The following is an 18,410-nucleotide window of genomic DNA, read 5'->3' as shown; positions in this document are numbered from 1 at the left end:
TAGTGCCGTGTTACCACTAGGGGAGCGTAGCTGTGTCGCTTCTGGTCTGACCCAGGGCTGGCAGTTTGCATTTTTTTCCCTGCTGCCCTTGCAGCTGGTTTAAGTAGGTTTTGAGCACCCATTTTCTTAAATTTGCAAAACCTGTCACCAAAAAGGATTTTAAGAAGCAGCTTTATAGCAAGTGAAGTTAGACAGCCTTGAGTTACAGAAAAAAGAACACAAACATTATGTGCTTTTTTGTAGCACCCTGATCTTCCCATGTGTCTGAGTGACTTATTTCAGCTTGTATCAGCATTGGATAAAGGTAGGCTTATTACCAATAAACATAATGGTAGAGCTAAAAGATAGCATATACCTGTTAGGTTGACCTTTCCTGAACTGTTGTATTGCTATCAAAGTTTCTGTACACTTGTTTTTGGGGGGATTTCTCAACAGCTACATAAGTTATGTTTTTCACCTTGAACAGCATACAGGCACAATGACACATTTAGATACAAAATGCATACTTGAATCCACAAAGTGAATTAAGATTAAGATACAGCAGCTCAAAAGAGCTCTTGACTGAAACAAGAATGGCAAGTCATATCTAAACTATATACATTTTATGGCACACCTCTGACTGGATGTGAAAAGTCAGCTTTTATATTGTTATAGGTGAGCGAGTTAGATCAACAAGATCACTGATACATACTAACAAAAATGGGTTTCATGCAATTTAACGAGGCTTGAATGCAGGGCTCACTATTAGTATGAGGAAGAAACATACAAAGGAGAAACATACCTGGAGTACTGTGTCCAGTTCTGGAGCCCCTATTACAAGAGGGATGTGGAGGTGCTGGAATGTGTCCAGAGAAGGGCCACAAGGATGATCAGAGGGCTAGAACACCTCTCCTATGAGGACAGACTGAAGGAGTTGGGGCTGTTCAGTCTGCAGAAGAGAAGGCTCTGAGGTGACCTAATTGTGGCCTTCCAGTATCTGAAGGGGGCCTACAGGAAGGCTGGGGAAGGACTTCTCAGGATCTCAGGTAGTGATAGGACTAGGGGGAATGGAATGAAGCTGGAGGTGGGGAGATTCAGGCTAGATGTGAGGAGGAGGTTCTTCACCATGAGAGTGGTGAAACCCTGGAATGGGTTGTCCAGGGAGGTGGTCGAGGCCCCGTCCCTGGAGGTGTTTAAGAGCAGGCTGGATGAGGCTCTGGCCAGCCTGATCTAGTGTGGGGTGTCCCTGCCCATGGCAGGGGGGTTGGAACTAGATGATCCTTGTGGTCCCTTCCAACCCTGAATGATACTATGATACTATGAAAATTGATTTAGAGTGATTTACACAGAGTGATTTACTCAGGAGGTTATGGGAGATGCTCCTGTTGAGTTATAAAGTTCATAGTGGACCCTCTTGCTTTCTAAACTTCTTTTCAGAGGAGTTTAGGTTCAGCTGGATGCAAGCTTAGTCCCAGACTTGGATATCAGTTTATGTCTAATGAAATTAGCTATATGGCTTTCATTAGTATGAAATCTGTAGCTCAGGCCTTTACCCCCTTTGGAGTCTGTAGCAAACTGCTGCTAGTTTAGTTAAGGGGATCAAGCACATCCATCTCAATAATATAATAGTGCCAGTGGAGTGCTCCCATGTAGACAGTTACGCAGCAAATACGCAGCAGTGGCAGGTGCTGCTTCTCTGATGCTGAGCTGGACTTTGTTATGCCAGTGGTGAAACAAACCTGGTTTCTGGTAGGAGAGCAGATCATGTGTATTACCATCAGTGAGCACGAGCTGCTCAGTGCTGCATTCAGCTTAGGAACAAGGTTTTATCAGCATTTTGAAGGAAATGAAGGTTAGTTCTGATGCCATCACAGCCATCTTGTTACACATCACTCTGCATCTGGCAAAAACAACCCCTCTAGTGAGAAGAATTGGTTGGCCTTGGAGTTTGTCCCATGGCTGTGTGGAGAGCCAGCGTTTTTACTTGGTACATAGCAAGCTGCTGAGCTAACTTTAGGGCTGCTGTGGTTAGTGGCTACCTTCTTACTCATAATTTTGGACTGGCAATATTGCTTCTTCAGGGCAGAGGGAGGATGAGTGGGTTCATAAGCATTTGTCTATGCAATCAGGTTTACACTGGATGTAAAAGGGGTTGTCTGGTTGTCACCCACTGCCGCCTTGTTCCATGTTGAAACTCCTTGTGTAGGGTTCGGTTTGATCCGATCATTGCAGGTTCTAAGGTGTCACTGGGTGGAGACTGACTCACATTGTGTTTGAGTACTTGTTTTGCGTCTATCTGTAATTTAGATGAGCTATCAAACTGTTGAGTTCTGTTTAGGGCTTTGATGACTACTCACTATTTTTTTTTTTCTTCAGTCTATGTGAAATAGAGCCATTGGAATGGGCTGCCCAGGGAGGTGGTGGAGTCACTGTCCCTGGAGGTGTTCAGGAGGGGATTGGACGTGGCACTTGGTGCTATGGTTTAGTCATGAGGTCTTGGGTGACAGGTTGGACTTGATGATCTTTGAGGTCTCTTCCAACCTTGGTGATTCTGTGATTCCAATGTGAAGGTGAGGTTCAGACAGCAGTCCTAAAGGAGCAGATTTGTTGTTAGGTCAAGTTTAGGCCTAGCACTCACAGAAGCCTTCCAGATTTGGTTGGAGCTGAGTTTAGACTTGGAGTTTCTTGCACATTCTTTTTCTCTCTTATGTTGTTTTTATCATCTCATAATTTCTGTCTGTTCTGACCTTCTCTAGCACTTTCAAGGAGCATTGTCATGATAACAAACACAGAAAAACCCACACATGGCTCTGGTTTTGTAAATGTTAGGGGTTTTTAATCTTTGTTTCTTTGGAAAAAAAACTAAAATTGTGTGCTTAATAGTCTGTCCTTCAACTAGGACTTGCCACCTGCAGCCAATTGTGACTAAATGTGTTAGAAACTCTGCAGCTTTTGGCTTTGAGTGACCAGGCATCTGCACAGAGGAGACTCTTTTAGTTAAAGGCACACTGAAGACAGACTCCTTTTGGGATGTTTCTGTGGCTTTCAGTGTTTTATTTCACTTGGGTAGAGGCATTGAACTGCTATTGATGTGAAACTTTCCTCATGGTCACTGCTGTACAAGGTGCTTGTGATTCTGCACAGATCACATCACCTCTCTGTCTCCTGATTTTCCTTCACCACTATTTCTGGTGTGATGCAATTAGATGGCAAACTTTTTTACTATCTGTTTGTGCAGTATCTTGTCAAAGAAGAGTCCCCATACCAAGTGGTTCTAGTGCAATGTGAACACCATGAAACAACCTTCCAAGCATGAATATCATCAGTGGCCACCTAAACAAGTGATATGGGGCAAAATGGGGTTTCTGAGAAATGCCTGCAAGATGAGAAATGCCTAGGATGTGTATCTCTGCTGCTCAATGTGTTTACGTCACGTCGGACGTGAACATCAGCTTCATGTAGGGTCTTTTTTCCTGAAGAAAGCTTGCTGGGTATTCTCAAGGCAATGGTGATGACAGCATTGTGAATGACTGCCAAAGAGAGGGTGACATCATTTCACCTAGTGGCCTTAGATAACTTATTAAGTACCATTACTTAATCATGCTCTGATAAGAGTGAGGAACTTCTAAACATTTAATGAACACAATACTTGTGCCTTCACAGCATAAAATGTTTTGCACAGCAAGTAGATTTTGAGTGTTCAAAGAAGAGGAAAGTATCTACCAAGTGCTGAGTGAGATTGTTTGGGGGTTTTTTTTCTGTCTGGAGTTTCATCCCAGAAGTTGCTAGTCTTGGTGTCTGAGCCCTGAGGAGCTTCCAAGGCCTGTGCCAGCCTGCGTGGCAGGAATAGCTGCATCAATGCTTCCACCTTCTGGAGGAGACAGTGAATGAGGGATTACAGGGTTTATGGCTTTTGCTTGGTATTTTTCACTTGAATTCTTTTAATTTTCTTGGTTTCTCTCTTCTTTGGGTGTATCCAGTGGACTATGTATTGAGAAGGCTTTTTGTCCCTTTTCTCACACTCCTTTCATTTCTTGTTAGGATTCTCAGTGTTTTTTCTCCCTTTGGTTCCTTTAAAACAATGTATAACTTAAGAGCTGAGGTAAGCAGTTGAGAAGGTGCCTCACCCAGCTTTTTGGCAAAGGATCTAGCAAAAGTGAGTCTATGCACTGTGGTAATATGTCAGGAAATACACAAAGTGCCATGGAAGTATTATCTTCTTACATGTACTAGAGGTAATGTCATCCAGCAATAAAGTGTGAGGAGTAAGCAGCAGCACAGAATACAATGCCATGGTTTGGCAGAGAAGAAAAAGGCTCTGCTTATAGTGACTTTGTTCTGCTGAGATACTAGGGTAAACATTGCTAATTCCATGGAATTGTTACAAGGGATTCCTATGGATTCAAGCAATTATTTTTTTTAACTAAGACTGTACTTTAAAAGGAGCTACATTGTCAAAGAACTTCTAGAAATGTGTTGTGGTATGAGAAATGTCAGCTTGAAGGTACGAGTTGGTCATCTCTAGCAGTGAAAATGGAGGTTATTTATTTCTTGCTAGCTTGGCAGCCCCTGACTATAAAGGTGCCACAGCTGGGGCATGCAAAAGGTTACACGAGTAGTGTAAGTCAATGAGCCTCGATTGGCAGGGTGCAGGCTAAAAGTTCTTTGCTGAAAGAGTATTTCCTTGTGGGAAAGTACCTGGGGAGATGATTCCCATTCCCCCCCCCCCCCCCAGATGCCAGCAGAACACCAGCCTTGCTGTGAAGTAGTATTTTCTGAATGTATTTAAAATTATTATAGTTTGTTGTCCTGCTTGATTACTTTTTAAAGAGGCTGAAGTTACTGTTGTAATACATTGATTGCCCTGCTTCAGAACAACCCCTGCATACTTTGGACAGCTGATAACATGAAAAGGCACCAGGAGTTCAAACATGTCCTTTCATTAATATCTCTTTCTGCAGACACCAAACACGTCCACACCTGTGTTAAGTATGTTTGTGTTTCACAGGTAAAGCATGAATGCTTTTTGGCAAGTAAGCTTCTGTACCCTCAGAGACATCATTTCTACCACCACATGAATGCATTTTTCTGGAAGTCGCTACAGAGGAGTATGTTTGTGCCAGTGCAGTACCTGCTGAAGTGAGATAGGGGTTTGACTTTTGCACCCTAACACAAAGAGGCACATAAAGACAGTGGTATGTTGTGAACTTCCTACCCTGAGCTGCATTGTCTCCCAGCTGTCTGGTTAAATGCCACTCATGCCTCTGGCCAAAGCCAGCTCTCAAAAGCAGGCTCCTTTCTGCCATGAAGGCAGATCAGGCTGACGCACCCTATCCTCCTGTTCTGGGCTTTTCCACCCACTGCTTGTGTCACCCAGGACAGGGCCTTCTAAATGGCATTTGTTGGACTGAAGACAAGGTGGTCCTTCTTTGTTCTCCCTCAGTCAGCTAGGCCTTTGCTTTTGTGAGTGGAGAGTGGCTTATTTTATTGTGGAGAGGCCACTTTCCCAGAGTGTTTCTGCTGTCTGGGAGACTCTGTAAGGCTCCCTGACTGCTTTTTGGATGCTGAGTTAGAGGTGGAGCAGTGTGTCCTTTGGCCATGGCACCCAGGAGGTGTACCTGCATGCATCACTCTGGCTATTTTGGAATTTCTTTACTTGAACTTAGCTCTGCTTAGAAAAGAAAAACATTGATGTGTGAATGGAGAAGGTTCTTAGAAATTCAGATTATTTTCTTCTTTAGGAAGAAAAGCCAGAACAAAAAATTACACAGGCTCTTCAAAAATGTATTTAGATGCTCTCTGCATTTCTCCCAAGTCACCTTCCTCTCACAGGCAAACAGGACAGGTTGAACTGTGAAAGAGAGTTGCTAATTTTGGGGGGGTTTTAATGGGTTGGCTTTTGTTAGCTTTAAAAATTGCTGCAGAGTTGTGTGTGTATCTTGGTCATGCTGCCAAAGGTTCTTGTCTTTGGAGTTGGGTGTACAAACCGAATTTGTGGTTGGATGAAAACAGGAAAAGGAGGAGGAACAACCAAGCAGAGCAGAGCTGCGCAACTTTCTCACATGGTTTTATGTGTGGGTGAGGAAGTTACACTGCCCCAGTCCCAACCAGTAGTGAGAGCTGGCTCTGCTGCTTGTGTCAATCCACAGTGATCAAAATACAGGGAACATTGAAAGTGGTTGTTAATTGTGTCTATAGGAATGATAGGTTTGGGGTTTGAGGTTGAAGAATGGGGAAGACAATTTTTTTCTGCAGTTATACTGGAATTATGTAGAAGCCAGTAAATGGGATTTAAGATAGCTATATCCCATTAACTAAAATATTTCTGGGTTTTTAGGGTTTACTTTCTAAGTCAGTAGGTGTAGCTACAATACAAAGTCTGGACTCAATGATGTGGTGATTCAGTTTTTCTGGAAGTATGCATCAGTTTTCTTTGAAAGCACAGTTAAAATACTGTAGAAGTTGTTGCTTTTGGCTAACTCATAGTTAGGATGGGACAATATTTTCAGTTGTGATATGTTTTTTGTCATCCTCCCCTAGAACTAATCTTGAAGATTGTGTAAATTGCTATTGACAGATCTCATGTTTCTCCACTTTGTTTCTGGTAATACCACAGACCCCAGTCAAGGTCTCGTAGAGCTATGTGGTACAAACACAAAGGAGTTCATGATCTCTTCCCCAGTTTGGAATAATGAGTCAGAGATTGAAGGTTCCTACTCACTTCAGATAAGTTCAAGTATCATCTGTGCCTGTTTACCAGATCTTTCAGAAAATACAGCAGAACTCAGGCCTGAAATAAATGTGGAAAAACTCAAGTCCGAACTAGGAAAGGTCTGAACTACCAAAATGTGAAAATAAAAAATATTTTCAAAGTGAGGGGTGACATCATCCCAGATTTTTCATTTGCAGTTTGCCTCCATTGTGAGTTTTGAGTCATGGAGCTCAGACAAGCTCTGGACAGACGCAGGAGTTTGCAATGAGCATCTGACCAGTGCTGGTGTCATTCCCAGCAGTGGTGTAGAGGAAAGGACAAACCTGCAGGAATGGGCTGCAAGCCCATAGTGGTGAGGATGGCACATACAAAATGAAAGGTCTTATGACACCAGGTAACACAAATTTACTATAATAAAAACATTACTATATGGTGAAAGTTTGTTCCAAAACAACATAACATAACGTTTGAGTTATTTCTCAGGGTAAACGTTGTAGATGGTAAAGACAACACAAAGATCTAGATCTTTAACAAAACTAGAATCTTACTTTGTAGCTTTTATTTCTGTTAGTACTGGAAGTGTTAAAAAAAGAATACTGAACAGAACACAGACTGGTTTACACTGTGTAGTACCTTCATTCTGAGGTCTGGGGAGACTTTACATATTGTACCGATACCGCAGGATACAGCAGCAGAAACATACAGCTACTAAAACATAAACCTTTGGGTCTCTGCATAGGAATTGTTTGTGTTTGTCCTGATCAAACTTCTGTTTGAATTTTAATGGCATGCCCAAAGCTGCCAAAGAACCAGGATTCTGAGCATATCTTACTTGTTTTGTAGCAGAGATTAACACCCAAAAGTACACTTAAAAAATGTACTTCATAACTCTGCTGCTGGTGGATGGGATTTGTTTTTCAAGTTTCAGCAACACAGGCATCACATTGCTTCGTTACCTGGATCTTTGCCTTTGTACAAGGCAAATTATCAGCAGTCATATAGGCTTAAAACCAACTGAGAAGCAAATGCTCATGTGCTCTCTCCTTATGTGGGATACTGCACACTCCTCACTGACTGCAGTTGGTATTTGGATAGCACTTGGAAGCCTTGGTTGTGGAAAACATCATATGAAATCAGAACAAATCCTGCCCCAAGGATCCTGCAGGGTTTTGCTCTCTTTTTGCCATTAATCTTCATGGGTTTTTTTCCCTGAGCTAAAGATGGCCTGAGCAGTTGCAGTCACCAGAGTTAGATCTGCACAGCACCTTGTCACAGAGCCCAAGCAGGCCTTTCTCTCATTCCTACCAGTAACAGTCTTTTTGGATAATACCTTTAGATGGGCATCAGAAGAAATTGGAAACTAAACTTCACTGATGTGAATAAAGCAGAGTCTGTCTTGCTTAGTTAGATGCATCTTGGCTCTCAGTGGGCTGTATCCATGAGAGATACTGGAGACAGTGGCAGGGCAGCCACTCACTGTATGAGATGTATGCTAGATTGCCATAAAACCAGGTTTCCAAGGTTAGTGTCCAGGTTTGCTGCTGCTTAGCACATAAGCAAGAATCCAAAGGCTTTTTTCTGTTTCACTACCTTCATTACTAGTTTTTCTTGGGTTTTTCTCTGGACTGTGAGTCTGATACTTCATAGCTGTACTGAAAGACATTTTGAGAGTCTTACAAAATCATACCAAGGCGATAGAGACAGTGAGCTCTAGGTTATTGTAGAGAATGATAATCTAGAGCTAATTAGTTGTTTGTAGTTTTAATGGATAATCAAATGCTGGGTTCTTATAAGAGACTAAGTGTGTACCATATTGCTCACTCTGAGGCTTTTTACATTTTTTACACAGACAAACAGACAGAATAATTGTGGACATGAGAAAGAGTCCACTTGCTGCAGACAGAGCAGCAAAGATAATCTTGTAGCTGGGTTTTGTTTTAAAGCTGGTGCATGAGTTACCCAGAATTTCCTGCTTTATTGTCTGGCTTGATCCTGCTTTGTTTGAAGCAGTCACACAAATGTGGTAAGTGGTGTATGGTAATAGATTATACAGAGTGTACTGCCTTGCTGTGGAATAAATATTGTCCAGGACAAACTGTCTGTCCTCATCACCTTGGACATGAAGCATCAGCTCATAGGTCTGAACAATTGAATTTGGGGCACACCAGCGTATCTGTGCAGAGCTGTCTGTAACTTCAGACACCTCTCTGATCCTCGGTGGATCTGGAACCTCATCTTCCCGTGACATTCCAGGGCATAAACACTGGGATGCCTTCTGAAGTTCCTTGCATGGCTTCTGAAGGTGTCTGCAAGGATTGTAGTCACAGGAGATGTATGCCAGCTGCACTGGGGTTTCCGTTGACTGTCCATCGTAATCATAGTCGTCTACATAGTGTATCAGCACTTTGGTGGGTGCAGGCTTTGACTGAGCATTGGTTCTTGTGGAGTTCACCTGGGGGCGACTTGTTTGTGGCATACTTTCCCCAGCATAAGTGGCAAAGGAGTGAACATAATGATCAGTGGCATTGGGCTTTTCTGTTGCTCTAGTGGAGTATTCAGTAGTGGGCTGGTTGAATGGGCCTTCCTGGGGAGTCGTTGCATTGATTGTTCTGAGCTCTCCCTTGAGCTGATCTGTCGCAGTTTGACTTCTGAAGCCATCATCTGAAGACTGACTATAGAGCTCTTTGACAAAACCAGGGGAGGTAGTTATGGATGCCAAGGAAGGTGGATCACTTGTGGATTCAGAAACTGCTTCCTCATGGGAACTGTTGGCCTCTGTGAGCATCATCTCAGTTGGACTGGTTGCTGTTGTGCTCATTGTGTTCCTCTGATTTAGTGAGCTGGTGTGTATGTCTTTGGTTAGCAGAGCAGAGTCTGTTGTTACTGCAGCAGTGGCATTGTAACTGGTAAGGCTGAAAGCATCATGTTCAGTAGCAAGTGTGCTTGAATCAGGTAGTGTAGTGTTTCTCTCAGGCTGGCACTTATTATACAGCTCTATCAGTGAAAAAGATGTTGCAGGTCTGCCCCAACCTTCCTGGGATGTGTTGCAAAAAGTCTCTGAAGCCCTGTAGAGAGGACAAGTTAGAATAGATAAGATGCACAAGAACACTACCGGTTCATGTAAGGCTGCTTGGATCGTAATCGTCAACCTGCTGTCCAAACCCAGTGTTTTTATTACAGCTTGCTGTAAAAGGTCAGACTTAATGATGCACTGAGAACACAGGGTGAGAGAGATAAGAGTCCTCAAGATCTGTAAGACAGCTGCAGCTGTGCTGTGAGGGATATGCTTTTAAATGACCATGCTTAAGTTCTTTCTTTACTCAGACATTGTGTGTTTTTGTAAAGGATCCAGCTGCTACGCTCATCCTGAGGAGAAACAATCTAACAATCTACTTCCCTGCTCCCTCTCCTGCGGGTGACAAATCTTGGTGGCCTTTCAAAAGCAAGAGAGATCATCCATATGCAAAGTGCTTCTTTTAACTACAGCTTACTGTAATTAGGCTGGAAAACAATAGGTGAAAATGGTGCTGTTTGCAAGAGGTTTGTTGACTGCCTGTGCAGATGTAGGCTTTGGGAATGCGAAGGCAAGGAGGAAATAATTAACTGAAGTTCTTGCAAAGCCATCACTTTCCTGCTCCCGGTGCTGGCTCATGAAGGCCAACATGCCAGCTCATTTTTTTATCTCCAGCTAACAGAAATATGAACTGAAATAGAAAATAAGCTCTTCTCACCTTAAAGTAGAACCCACAAGTAGTTACACATTATGTACTGTTCTACATGTGCCCATCACATTTGTCCATATTCAAGTATAAATCAGCCATGCTTTTTCCAGGAAGGGAACTTTACTTTGCCTTTCTACCTCTTGTGGAAGGGAACAATACACAAGGAATTGGAATTTGGATGGTAGTGAACATTTGTGTGTGAACAGCATTGTTTTATCTCCTTGACCTCACTTACTTTTGCAGCACAACTTTCTTGGGTTTGGAGAGCAGCCAGGAGAGCTGGCAGTCGCATGACAGGGGATTTCCATACAAATTGACGATGATGCTATCTGACGAATTGGCATTCCAGGGATTAAAGGAACTCAGGTTACAGCTAAAAGATGACAAATGCAATAATTAGCAAACGTTGAGCTGCTTTCCAAGGTCTGGAGTGTGCTCAGCATTACAGCATGTATTAAGACACAAAGCAACATACCCAGTTCCCTTGGAAGTAGCCAAGTTACAATGATCCTTCTGCACTTTAGAGTAATGCCTGTTGGCCCAGTGTGGCAGCTGTGTGTTTGAGCATAACAAAAGCATGCCAAGGGTATTACACCTCTAGAAAAAAGCAACTGAAAGGCAAGACCTAGCATTTGGCAAGGGTCTTCTGAGAAAGATGCTCTCCTCTGTGCCAACAGGCATTCAGTTTCACACAATAACCAATTCTCTAGCTTCTTTCTCAGCCTGCTTGTAATGGCTTGACTTTCTCTGTGACAATCATCCTCTTCCTGCTAATTGCCTTTCATAATACAGATTCTCACCTACTAAGTCAAATGACTAAGACAGGAAGACCTTTTATCTTTACTTCTTAAGCTGTCCTACCTGCAGAAATGTTAGTGTGACCTCCCTGCAGTCTGAGTGCTCAGATGTTCTTTATCTTACTTTAACTGCTGCTCCTTTGTTGTTTGGATCATGATTTTTAGCATTCTGAACTGGTTTTCCTGCAGCTATTGTAAAGTGTCATGTGAATTCAGTGTGGCAGTCTAGCTGGGGATGGAATCCGTCGCAGTTTTTGCTTTATTTGGTTTGTTTTCCCAAAACTGATTCCTAGAGCGCAGCCAGTGCTCTAGTATTTGTTTTCTGATATTCTTGTAATCTGTGCTTATATTACTAGACTATAGAAATCTCTTGAAATGCTCTCCAGATCTTTTCTTTTATACTGTTTGTTCTGAGTGGAATTTACTGACTCTTGATAAATCACTTTCAGGCTTTTGTTGTGTGAAAACAAAACCAGTGTGTGACATCCCAAGTAAATCACACAAGGTGTTACCTCTAGAATAAGGACAAAACCATTGCTTTTACTAATTCTGGACAAGGAATTAACCTCTCACACTAGAAGTGGGAGAGACCAGGATTTTTGTGTGCTTCCAAGGTGCAGATTTTGCAGCCTGGTCTAGTGGAAGGTGTCCCTGCCCACGGAAGCGGGGTTGGGACTAGATGAAGATTCCAACCCAAACCATTCTATCATTCATCCTTTGTAGAGCAAAGAACCTTCAGTGACCCTTGTCTCTGGTAAGATGTTGCCATTATAGATGTTGGAAGCACAGCCTGTATCACGTGTGGCCTTCAGTGGATCTGTGCTAATCTTAATGGCGCTAGAATAAATGCATCCACTGGACTGGGAGATAGGGCAGAAGAGTTGGAGCATGATGGATGCGATCTCAAACAACCAGTAACTATGCTATGAGTCTCTTTGGGCTGTTAACAGCTCTTCTGCTGTGTCAATTGTTACATCACAGGCATGTTTGAGTACAAGACTGTTTGTCCATGGCACCCAAACCCATTCCTCTTTCCTAAAAATATATTTGACAAGTGGCAAACTCTGCATAAAAATCAGTTCCCAGGCACCATGGTGCTGTGAGGCAAAGGCATTATCATGTGAGGAAGAACACAGAAAGAAAACTCACTTCTGAAACAAGAGATGGCGTAGATGAGGAACACTGTCAAACATCTCTGTCCTCACAAAACTCAGTGAGTGGGAGTCTTGACAGTTCAACTCTTGGAGACTGGGTGTGGACTTCAAGAAGTCAGCATCGAGGCTTCTTAATCGTGGCATCTTTGTCAGGTGAAGTGATTTGAGGTTGCGTAAGTCTCTGCTCCACTCTGGCTGAACTGAAGCACAAAAAAAGATTTATACCTAAATAGAGTATTCCTCTGGATTTCTGCCTGGAAGTAAGTTTTGCATTCCCAGAGATAGCAAATATGTCTGATGTCTTTGGGCATGAAACAGAACAAAAATCAATACAGTAGTGTATAAATACCCATGCAGTCCCATTCTTGTAATATTACCTGCAGGTAATGGTGAGAAGGGGAGATAGAACAGCAATAAAACTGATAAGAGATGTGGAATAACTTTCCTATTAGGTGAGATTAAAAGGCCAGTGGTTCAATGTAGTGGTGGATGGAGGTCTACAAAGTCCTGACTGGTGTGAGAAAAGCAAATAACTTATTTCTCCTAGCATAGGAAAAAGAGCTGAGGCATAAAATGGAAAGAATAGGTTTATACAAAAGTGCCTTCCATCCCAGTACTGAATGGTGTAACTTGCTGCTGCAGGAGGAAGTAGGCAAATTCATGGAGGAAATCTGGTTTATCTGTTAAATGTGAGTTGAGGTGAAACCTGTAGTTTGAGGAGTCCCTTATGGTTCTGGCTCTGCCCCAGGCTGAGGGCAGCTGGGCAAGGCATATAACATCTGTCTGCCTGAGCACCTTGGTTATGAACTGAGGCTGGCAGGCAGGCAAAAGGAAAAATCATGCTGTAAATTGCCCGGGGCAGCAACTGTCTCCCTGTGTGGAATTATTTGGCCAGTTGTCGTTGACACAAAAAGCCTCTGTGTGCTACTTCGGCACAGCCATAGAAAGCAAGCATAACTGTGGTGATAGACAAAGAAAGATTTCAGCAGCATGTCTGGAAAGAGAAGTTACTTTCCTCCTGCATGTCCCAAAACTAATCTCAGGGCTGACTGTGGAATGAGGATAAAGGTGACAGACTACAGTGGGACAAACAGTCGTGTTTGGTGGTGTCTGTTCTCTGCCCTTCCTTTGAGAGGCTGGTACCTGTGAGGGTTTCTTCCCAGCAGTTACATGACCAGCTGGAGCGTACCTTGCACATTCAGATCAGCTGATTGCAGCTTTCAGTGGTGGGGTGTTCGCTCTCCACCCTGGACTTTGCAAGGATGGGAGCTGTCATCCCAGCAAGGCTTCTGCTCCCTCTAGCCTGACCAAGTCCCATGTTTATAGTGGGAAATCTGGAAACTTACTTTTCTCAAGAAAGGTCCCGCTCAGATCAAGCATGTTGATGGTGCTTCCAGGCCCATTTGTGGCCTCACTGGGAGATGTGCTGATGACAAAAGCAGACTCACTAATTCCTCTGCTGTCATCCTGCCCGAGCAGCGTTGCAGAGAGGTTCAAGAACTGCAGCTGAGGGTAACATGAAAAAGCCAGTGGCTGGATTTCAACTAGTGGATTTCCAGCCAGGGACAACCACTGCAAGTTAGGGAGGGCAGAGCTGTGGCATGATGGCACAGATGACAGCTTATTAAAGCTTAAGTCCAGGGAGAGGAGACTGTTGAGGGATTCAGATCCCCATCTAACTGACCAAAGATGGTTCTGCCTCAGTGAGAGGATGCGCAGCCGTGGGAGGTTTGCTATCTCTGTGCCGTTCACCTCTTCTAAGAGGTTGTTGCTGAGATCCAAGGTCTCCAGGGTATCTGGAAGGCAGATGGGGAAAGCTGTCAGACTGCTGTTGGTCAGTTGCAGGGTGATCCAGGTTCTGTTCTTTCGATCCTCACAAGACATGCTGGTGAGATTAACATTCTCCCAAGAGTCTTCCTGAGCCAGCTGGAAAAAGGTGGTGACATCCCTGGATGCTGCAGGCTCTGCTCTGCTCACCTGGCCTGATGCTGATGCCATGTTCCTCAGCAGCAGAGAGAGGATGAGCAATTGTGAAAACATCCTTCTTTTAAAGGGCTTGCAATTAACTTGCAAAGTCTGTTTGTTTCTTGTTTCAGGAAAGGGAAAACAAAACATCAACATTAGGAACTAAATTAAATCCCTCCAGGCAGGTACAAGCTATTAATAAGTGAAATATTTGTAAGTGCTTTCCTATTACACCCAGACAGTAGAAGGAAGTGATAATTAATGTCTTTTCTGTAATTAAGCCTAAATAAACATGAACCCTTGGGGGCAGAAGTATCATGCAATCTTAGTCAAAGCGTACCTACACTTTTTCATGCAGAAAGCAACCAAATTGTATCATGTGTCTGGATCCCATGCCAGTACCCTCAGTATCAGTCTGGCACCCAGAACAGCAGCAGTGTAGGAGGTGGCCTACCAAGTCTCTCTGCTTGGCTGCCTCTGGGCAGCACAGTGATACAAAAGAGTGACTACACTACTCCAGTACACCAGTTGGTACTGTACTGAACAAGCTGCTTTGAGGAAGCCCTCTTTCTCTACTCCAGACCAGCTGGCAGTGCCCACCGTCTGAGGGGTCGTGCCACAGGTGAGTGCTGCACATATGCTACACACTCCAGCTCCTGCAGATAGGATGTGCTGAAAGTGCAGCTCCTGAAACACATTTCAGTGAAAGTACTCAGAAGCTAAAAGTAAGCTCCTGGATCAGGGCCCAAAGGCCTGTGTACCAAGATGTATGATTTTAGTATTACAGTCTGTTCCTGCCTTGTCATTTACCGAGGCAGGTAATCTGTCGGGACAAGGAATTAACCAGAGCTCCAAACTGGTGCTTCTCTTGCTGTCTTTTGTGCTGCCAGGTGTTAAAATTCCTCATCCGAAAATACATTACAGTGGAGGAGGGTGCCTGTAAGCTCCATGTAGTACGAAGTGTCTCAGATTTATTCCCTAAATGGTGCCAGGTCTTGCCCAGACCATCATCTATGTAAACCCAGGTTTGAAGTAGGGACCAGCGAAATAGTATAACTTGGGTTGCCCGTGTGCTTTTTGTCATCTGGATCTGGGCAAGAGCTAAGCAGCCTCAGGGCGTCCTGGTCACCGGAGCTGCTGTATTGCCAGCACATGGCGGGGAGAGGGTAGGAGGAATTGTACTGCTGCATCCTGATTTTAGATTTAATCTTAGTCCCTGGCTCTGAACCGCATCCGCTGGCACCTACCTGTCCCGAAGCCCTGGCGCCTCACGCCTCAGCTCTGCGTGCCTGCAGTTGCCTGGCCTGGGTTTTATACTCTTCGCTGTGACTCAGCCCAGAGCCTGCAATGCCTCCTCTCTTCCCAGCTTTCCCTGCTTGCGGCTCTGTTTACAAGCGCAGGCGAGGTTTTGTTCCAGGCTTGCTCCCCCGCATCCAGCTTTCCCCTGCCTGGAGGGGGTGGCTCCCGGCAGCTTTCCCGCTCCCTTGGCCCTAGCAGGAGGTGGGTGGGAGGGGTCTTATTTCCCAACACTCGGGCAGGGCTGCTCCCTCTCTCTTTGTTCACGAAGAAGGCGTGGAATGGGGGTATAGGACCAGCTCTCGGGTCTTCCACTGACAGGGGGGAAGGGAGAGGAATCATTGTGTTTCTTTGCTGACAGATCAAGATGATGTAAAGTTAAGGCTCCCTCTGCCGACATGGGTTTTGATGGCTTCCTAGGCGCCAATAAAAGGCCTCAAGTATTTGTATTTCTCTCTAAGACTCTTGGGACTGAGTTCTGGAACTGTTCGTGCAGGTTAAATGACTTTTCTAAGACTGTTGGAAGTGTCCAAAGCAAAGCTCTCACCTGCTGCTCTTTCAGAGAGGAATTCTCTCTTGCTGACGGAGAAGGTATTTCAAGCTGCACATGATAGACTTGGGAGGCCTCTCCCTGTCTAGAAGTGTGTGGGCTGTTCTCTGTTCTGCATCAGCCATACCACGTGGCTTGGAAGAATTCCCTTCCTGTGCCTTCTCTCCTTTGCTGACAGTATGAAACATCTCCCACCAAGGGACCTGCCCTGAGCTGGGTTTCTCAGCATTCCCACTATTCAAATAATAAATAGGCTAGTCAAAGGATGAGAATAAAGCCAGGAACTGGAAAGGGATGAATTGATAGTGACCGGTCCAAAGTAATACCAAAGGGATGGTTGTTGAGTTGCTACTGTAAGACAATTAATGATGAAAATGTCCAGGGAGAACAGTAGTCAGTGCTTTGCATTTGTCAGGACAGCAACCTAGTCCCATGACAAAAGGCAATGCAGACCTGCTGTCTGCTTTGGTGCTAAAGTGCAGATAAAGGCCTTGCTTTCTCAAAACCCTTCCATCTGCATGTATGCAGACCTTATCTGTTGAACATATCATTCATGGTCGGCATGGGGAGAGAGCCTTGAAGAACACCAGAACGTCCACAAAACAAGATACGGTCTTTTAGTAGGACTCTCTGGAGCCAGTGCAGCTCGCTTGGAGGCTGGGGAGGTGTACATATTGTTCCTGTGTGGAATGACTCTAAGACAAGATAAATAGTTTCCTAAATGAGGGCTAATCCCCCAGATAAATCCTGGTGTAGCAGCTCCCAGGCCTGCGCTTCAGTCAGCACGCTCGCTAACAGGTACCTTCAGAGATCTGTGGTCTCTCAGGGTCAAAGGGCAAAGCGGAGCAGGTTAAAAAAATCTGAAGAATTTGGTACAATAGGAAGGTCCAGCCTGTGTCAGGGTGGAGGAAACCCTGCCTTCCCTCTGGCCTTGCACACATGCTGGTGGCAAAGCTCCTCTGAGAAGCCAAGGGGCAGAGTGCTGGCCGCGCTTTCCTTGGGCTGTTAAGTATTTCTGTTTTCTGCTGCTAGCTCGGTGTTTACAGCCAATGAATTTTCATTGGGTATTGCAGCATTTTGTAATCTCTTAAAAATCTATTCTATGAAACCTGGAGAGCAAAATGCTGCCATATTTCTAATGTGTGCATCCTTACTGACTGAATTTTGGAGGTTGGGACAAGCAGCCTTATGGAGTGGCCAGCAAGTAGGCCACTTGTTTCAGTGATGGAGGAAGGGAGGTGAAGTCTGCACCCAGAAGCATTTGATTTCTCAATGATAAAATAACCTTTTGAAAGAAGCAGAGCATGCTTGGAAACTGAGATGGTTTTATTTTGCTTTTTTTCACCTTTGTCTCTGCTTTTTAAATTCCAACAGTTTGTGGCAAGCATCATATTTTCTTAACTTTGTGCCTAGCTGCAAACTCTATTATTACCGCTAGTGTACTACTTAAACAGCTGCCCAGGTGTTAAAGGTTTCCCAGGGCAGACAGCAGTCCTTTCTCACCCTTGCCTTGAAATCATCTGCTAGCAGCAGGCAGAGATTTCCCCTTTGTGAGTGGCTGTGTTTCTTCAGGTTGTTCTTCTTTTTTCCTACTTCTATAAAAGTTTCAGTGGGAACCTGGGGGAACATTTGTAAAGGCAGGCATTTTTGTCAGCCTTTTCACATGGGTGATACACAGCTGAAATAAGATTCCCCATCCCTGAGGCCAATTAAGTGCTGCACAAACCCCCTTTGCCTGCAGGAATGCTAGGGATGAGCTTTGCATTCCTTAGTGACACCCAGATAAGCGGAGCAAGGAGGGAGCAAAGGGCGAGAATGGTACCAGGTTGTAAAGTTTAGGAGACGAATGTTTCTCACTGGCTGTGATCCAGGTGATGGTTAATAATGAGAATATCCTGAAAAAAAATCTGGAGAATGACTTCTAAAGCCAACAAAAGAAGTGTTTTGCAGGTCAGTCCACAGAGCAAGACGTTTTCCTACAGAGAACAGGGAGAGAATGCAAGAACAGGATTATTTAGCCTGAGGTTTCTGAAAACTATGGGGTGTGTGTTGTCTGTTGTAGTAATGCATGCTGAAGGCAGTGGTGAAATCCCCTGTGGAATTCGTGATGAGTAAGAACAGACAGCAGCCGTCTGACATTGGCAGTATTTTGTCCTGATCTGGCTGTGGTTTAATTAACCACGATGAGCAGAATAGGGTTGCAGTTAGGCCAAGGTACTAGTTTCCTAGAGGTTT

The 18,410-nt window shown here is 44.2% G+C and overlaps 1 protein-coding gene and 1 long non-coding RNA gene across 2 annotated transcripts in view; one reads left to right on the top strand and one right to left on the bottom strand.

Moving 5' to 3' along the window:
* The first annotated feature begins 50 nt into the window (after window positions 1-50).
* LOC137448571 (uncharacterized) overlaps window positions 51-18,410 on the top strand; it is a 34,223-nt gene continuing 15,863 nt past the window's right edge. Inside the window, exon 1 of the long non-coding RNA XR_010989139.1 lies at window positions 51-304. This is a non-coding gene — a long non-coding RNA (uncharacterized lncRNA). The remainder of the gene's footprint in view (window positions 305-18,410) is intronic.
* LRRN4 (leucine rich repeat neuronal 4) lies at window positions 7,088-15,775 on the bottom strand. The gene is made up of 5 exons (XM_068153210.1): window positions 15,577-15,775; window positions 13,711-14,450; window positions 12,360-12,564; window positions 10,649-10,786; window positions 7,088-9,756 (listed from the first exon to the last, which is right to left on the bottom strand). The coding sequence occupies exons 2-5, from the start codon at window positions 14,402-14,404 to the stop codon at window positions 8,433-8,435; spliced, it is 2,361 nt and encodes a 786-aa protein (XP_068009311.1). The 5' UTR covers window positions 14,405-14,450; window positions 15,577-15,775; the 3' UTR covers window positions 7,088-8,432.

The sequence above is a fragment of the Melanerpes formicivorus genome, unplaced genomic scaffold (assembly GCF_026170545.1).
Source record: "Melanerpes formicivorus ecotype bairdi unplaced genomic scaffold, bMelFor1.0.p_v2 SCAF_25, whole genome shotgun sequence".
Lineage (NCBI taxonomy): Eukaryota > Metazoa > Chordata > Aves > Piciformes > Picidae > Melanerpes > Melanerpes formicivorus.
Note: the sequence above shows the minus strand (reverse complement) of the source record. Positions and strands in the feature narration are given on the sequence as shown.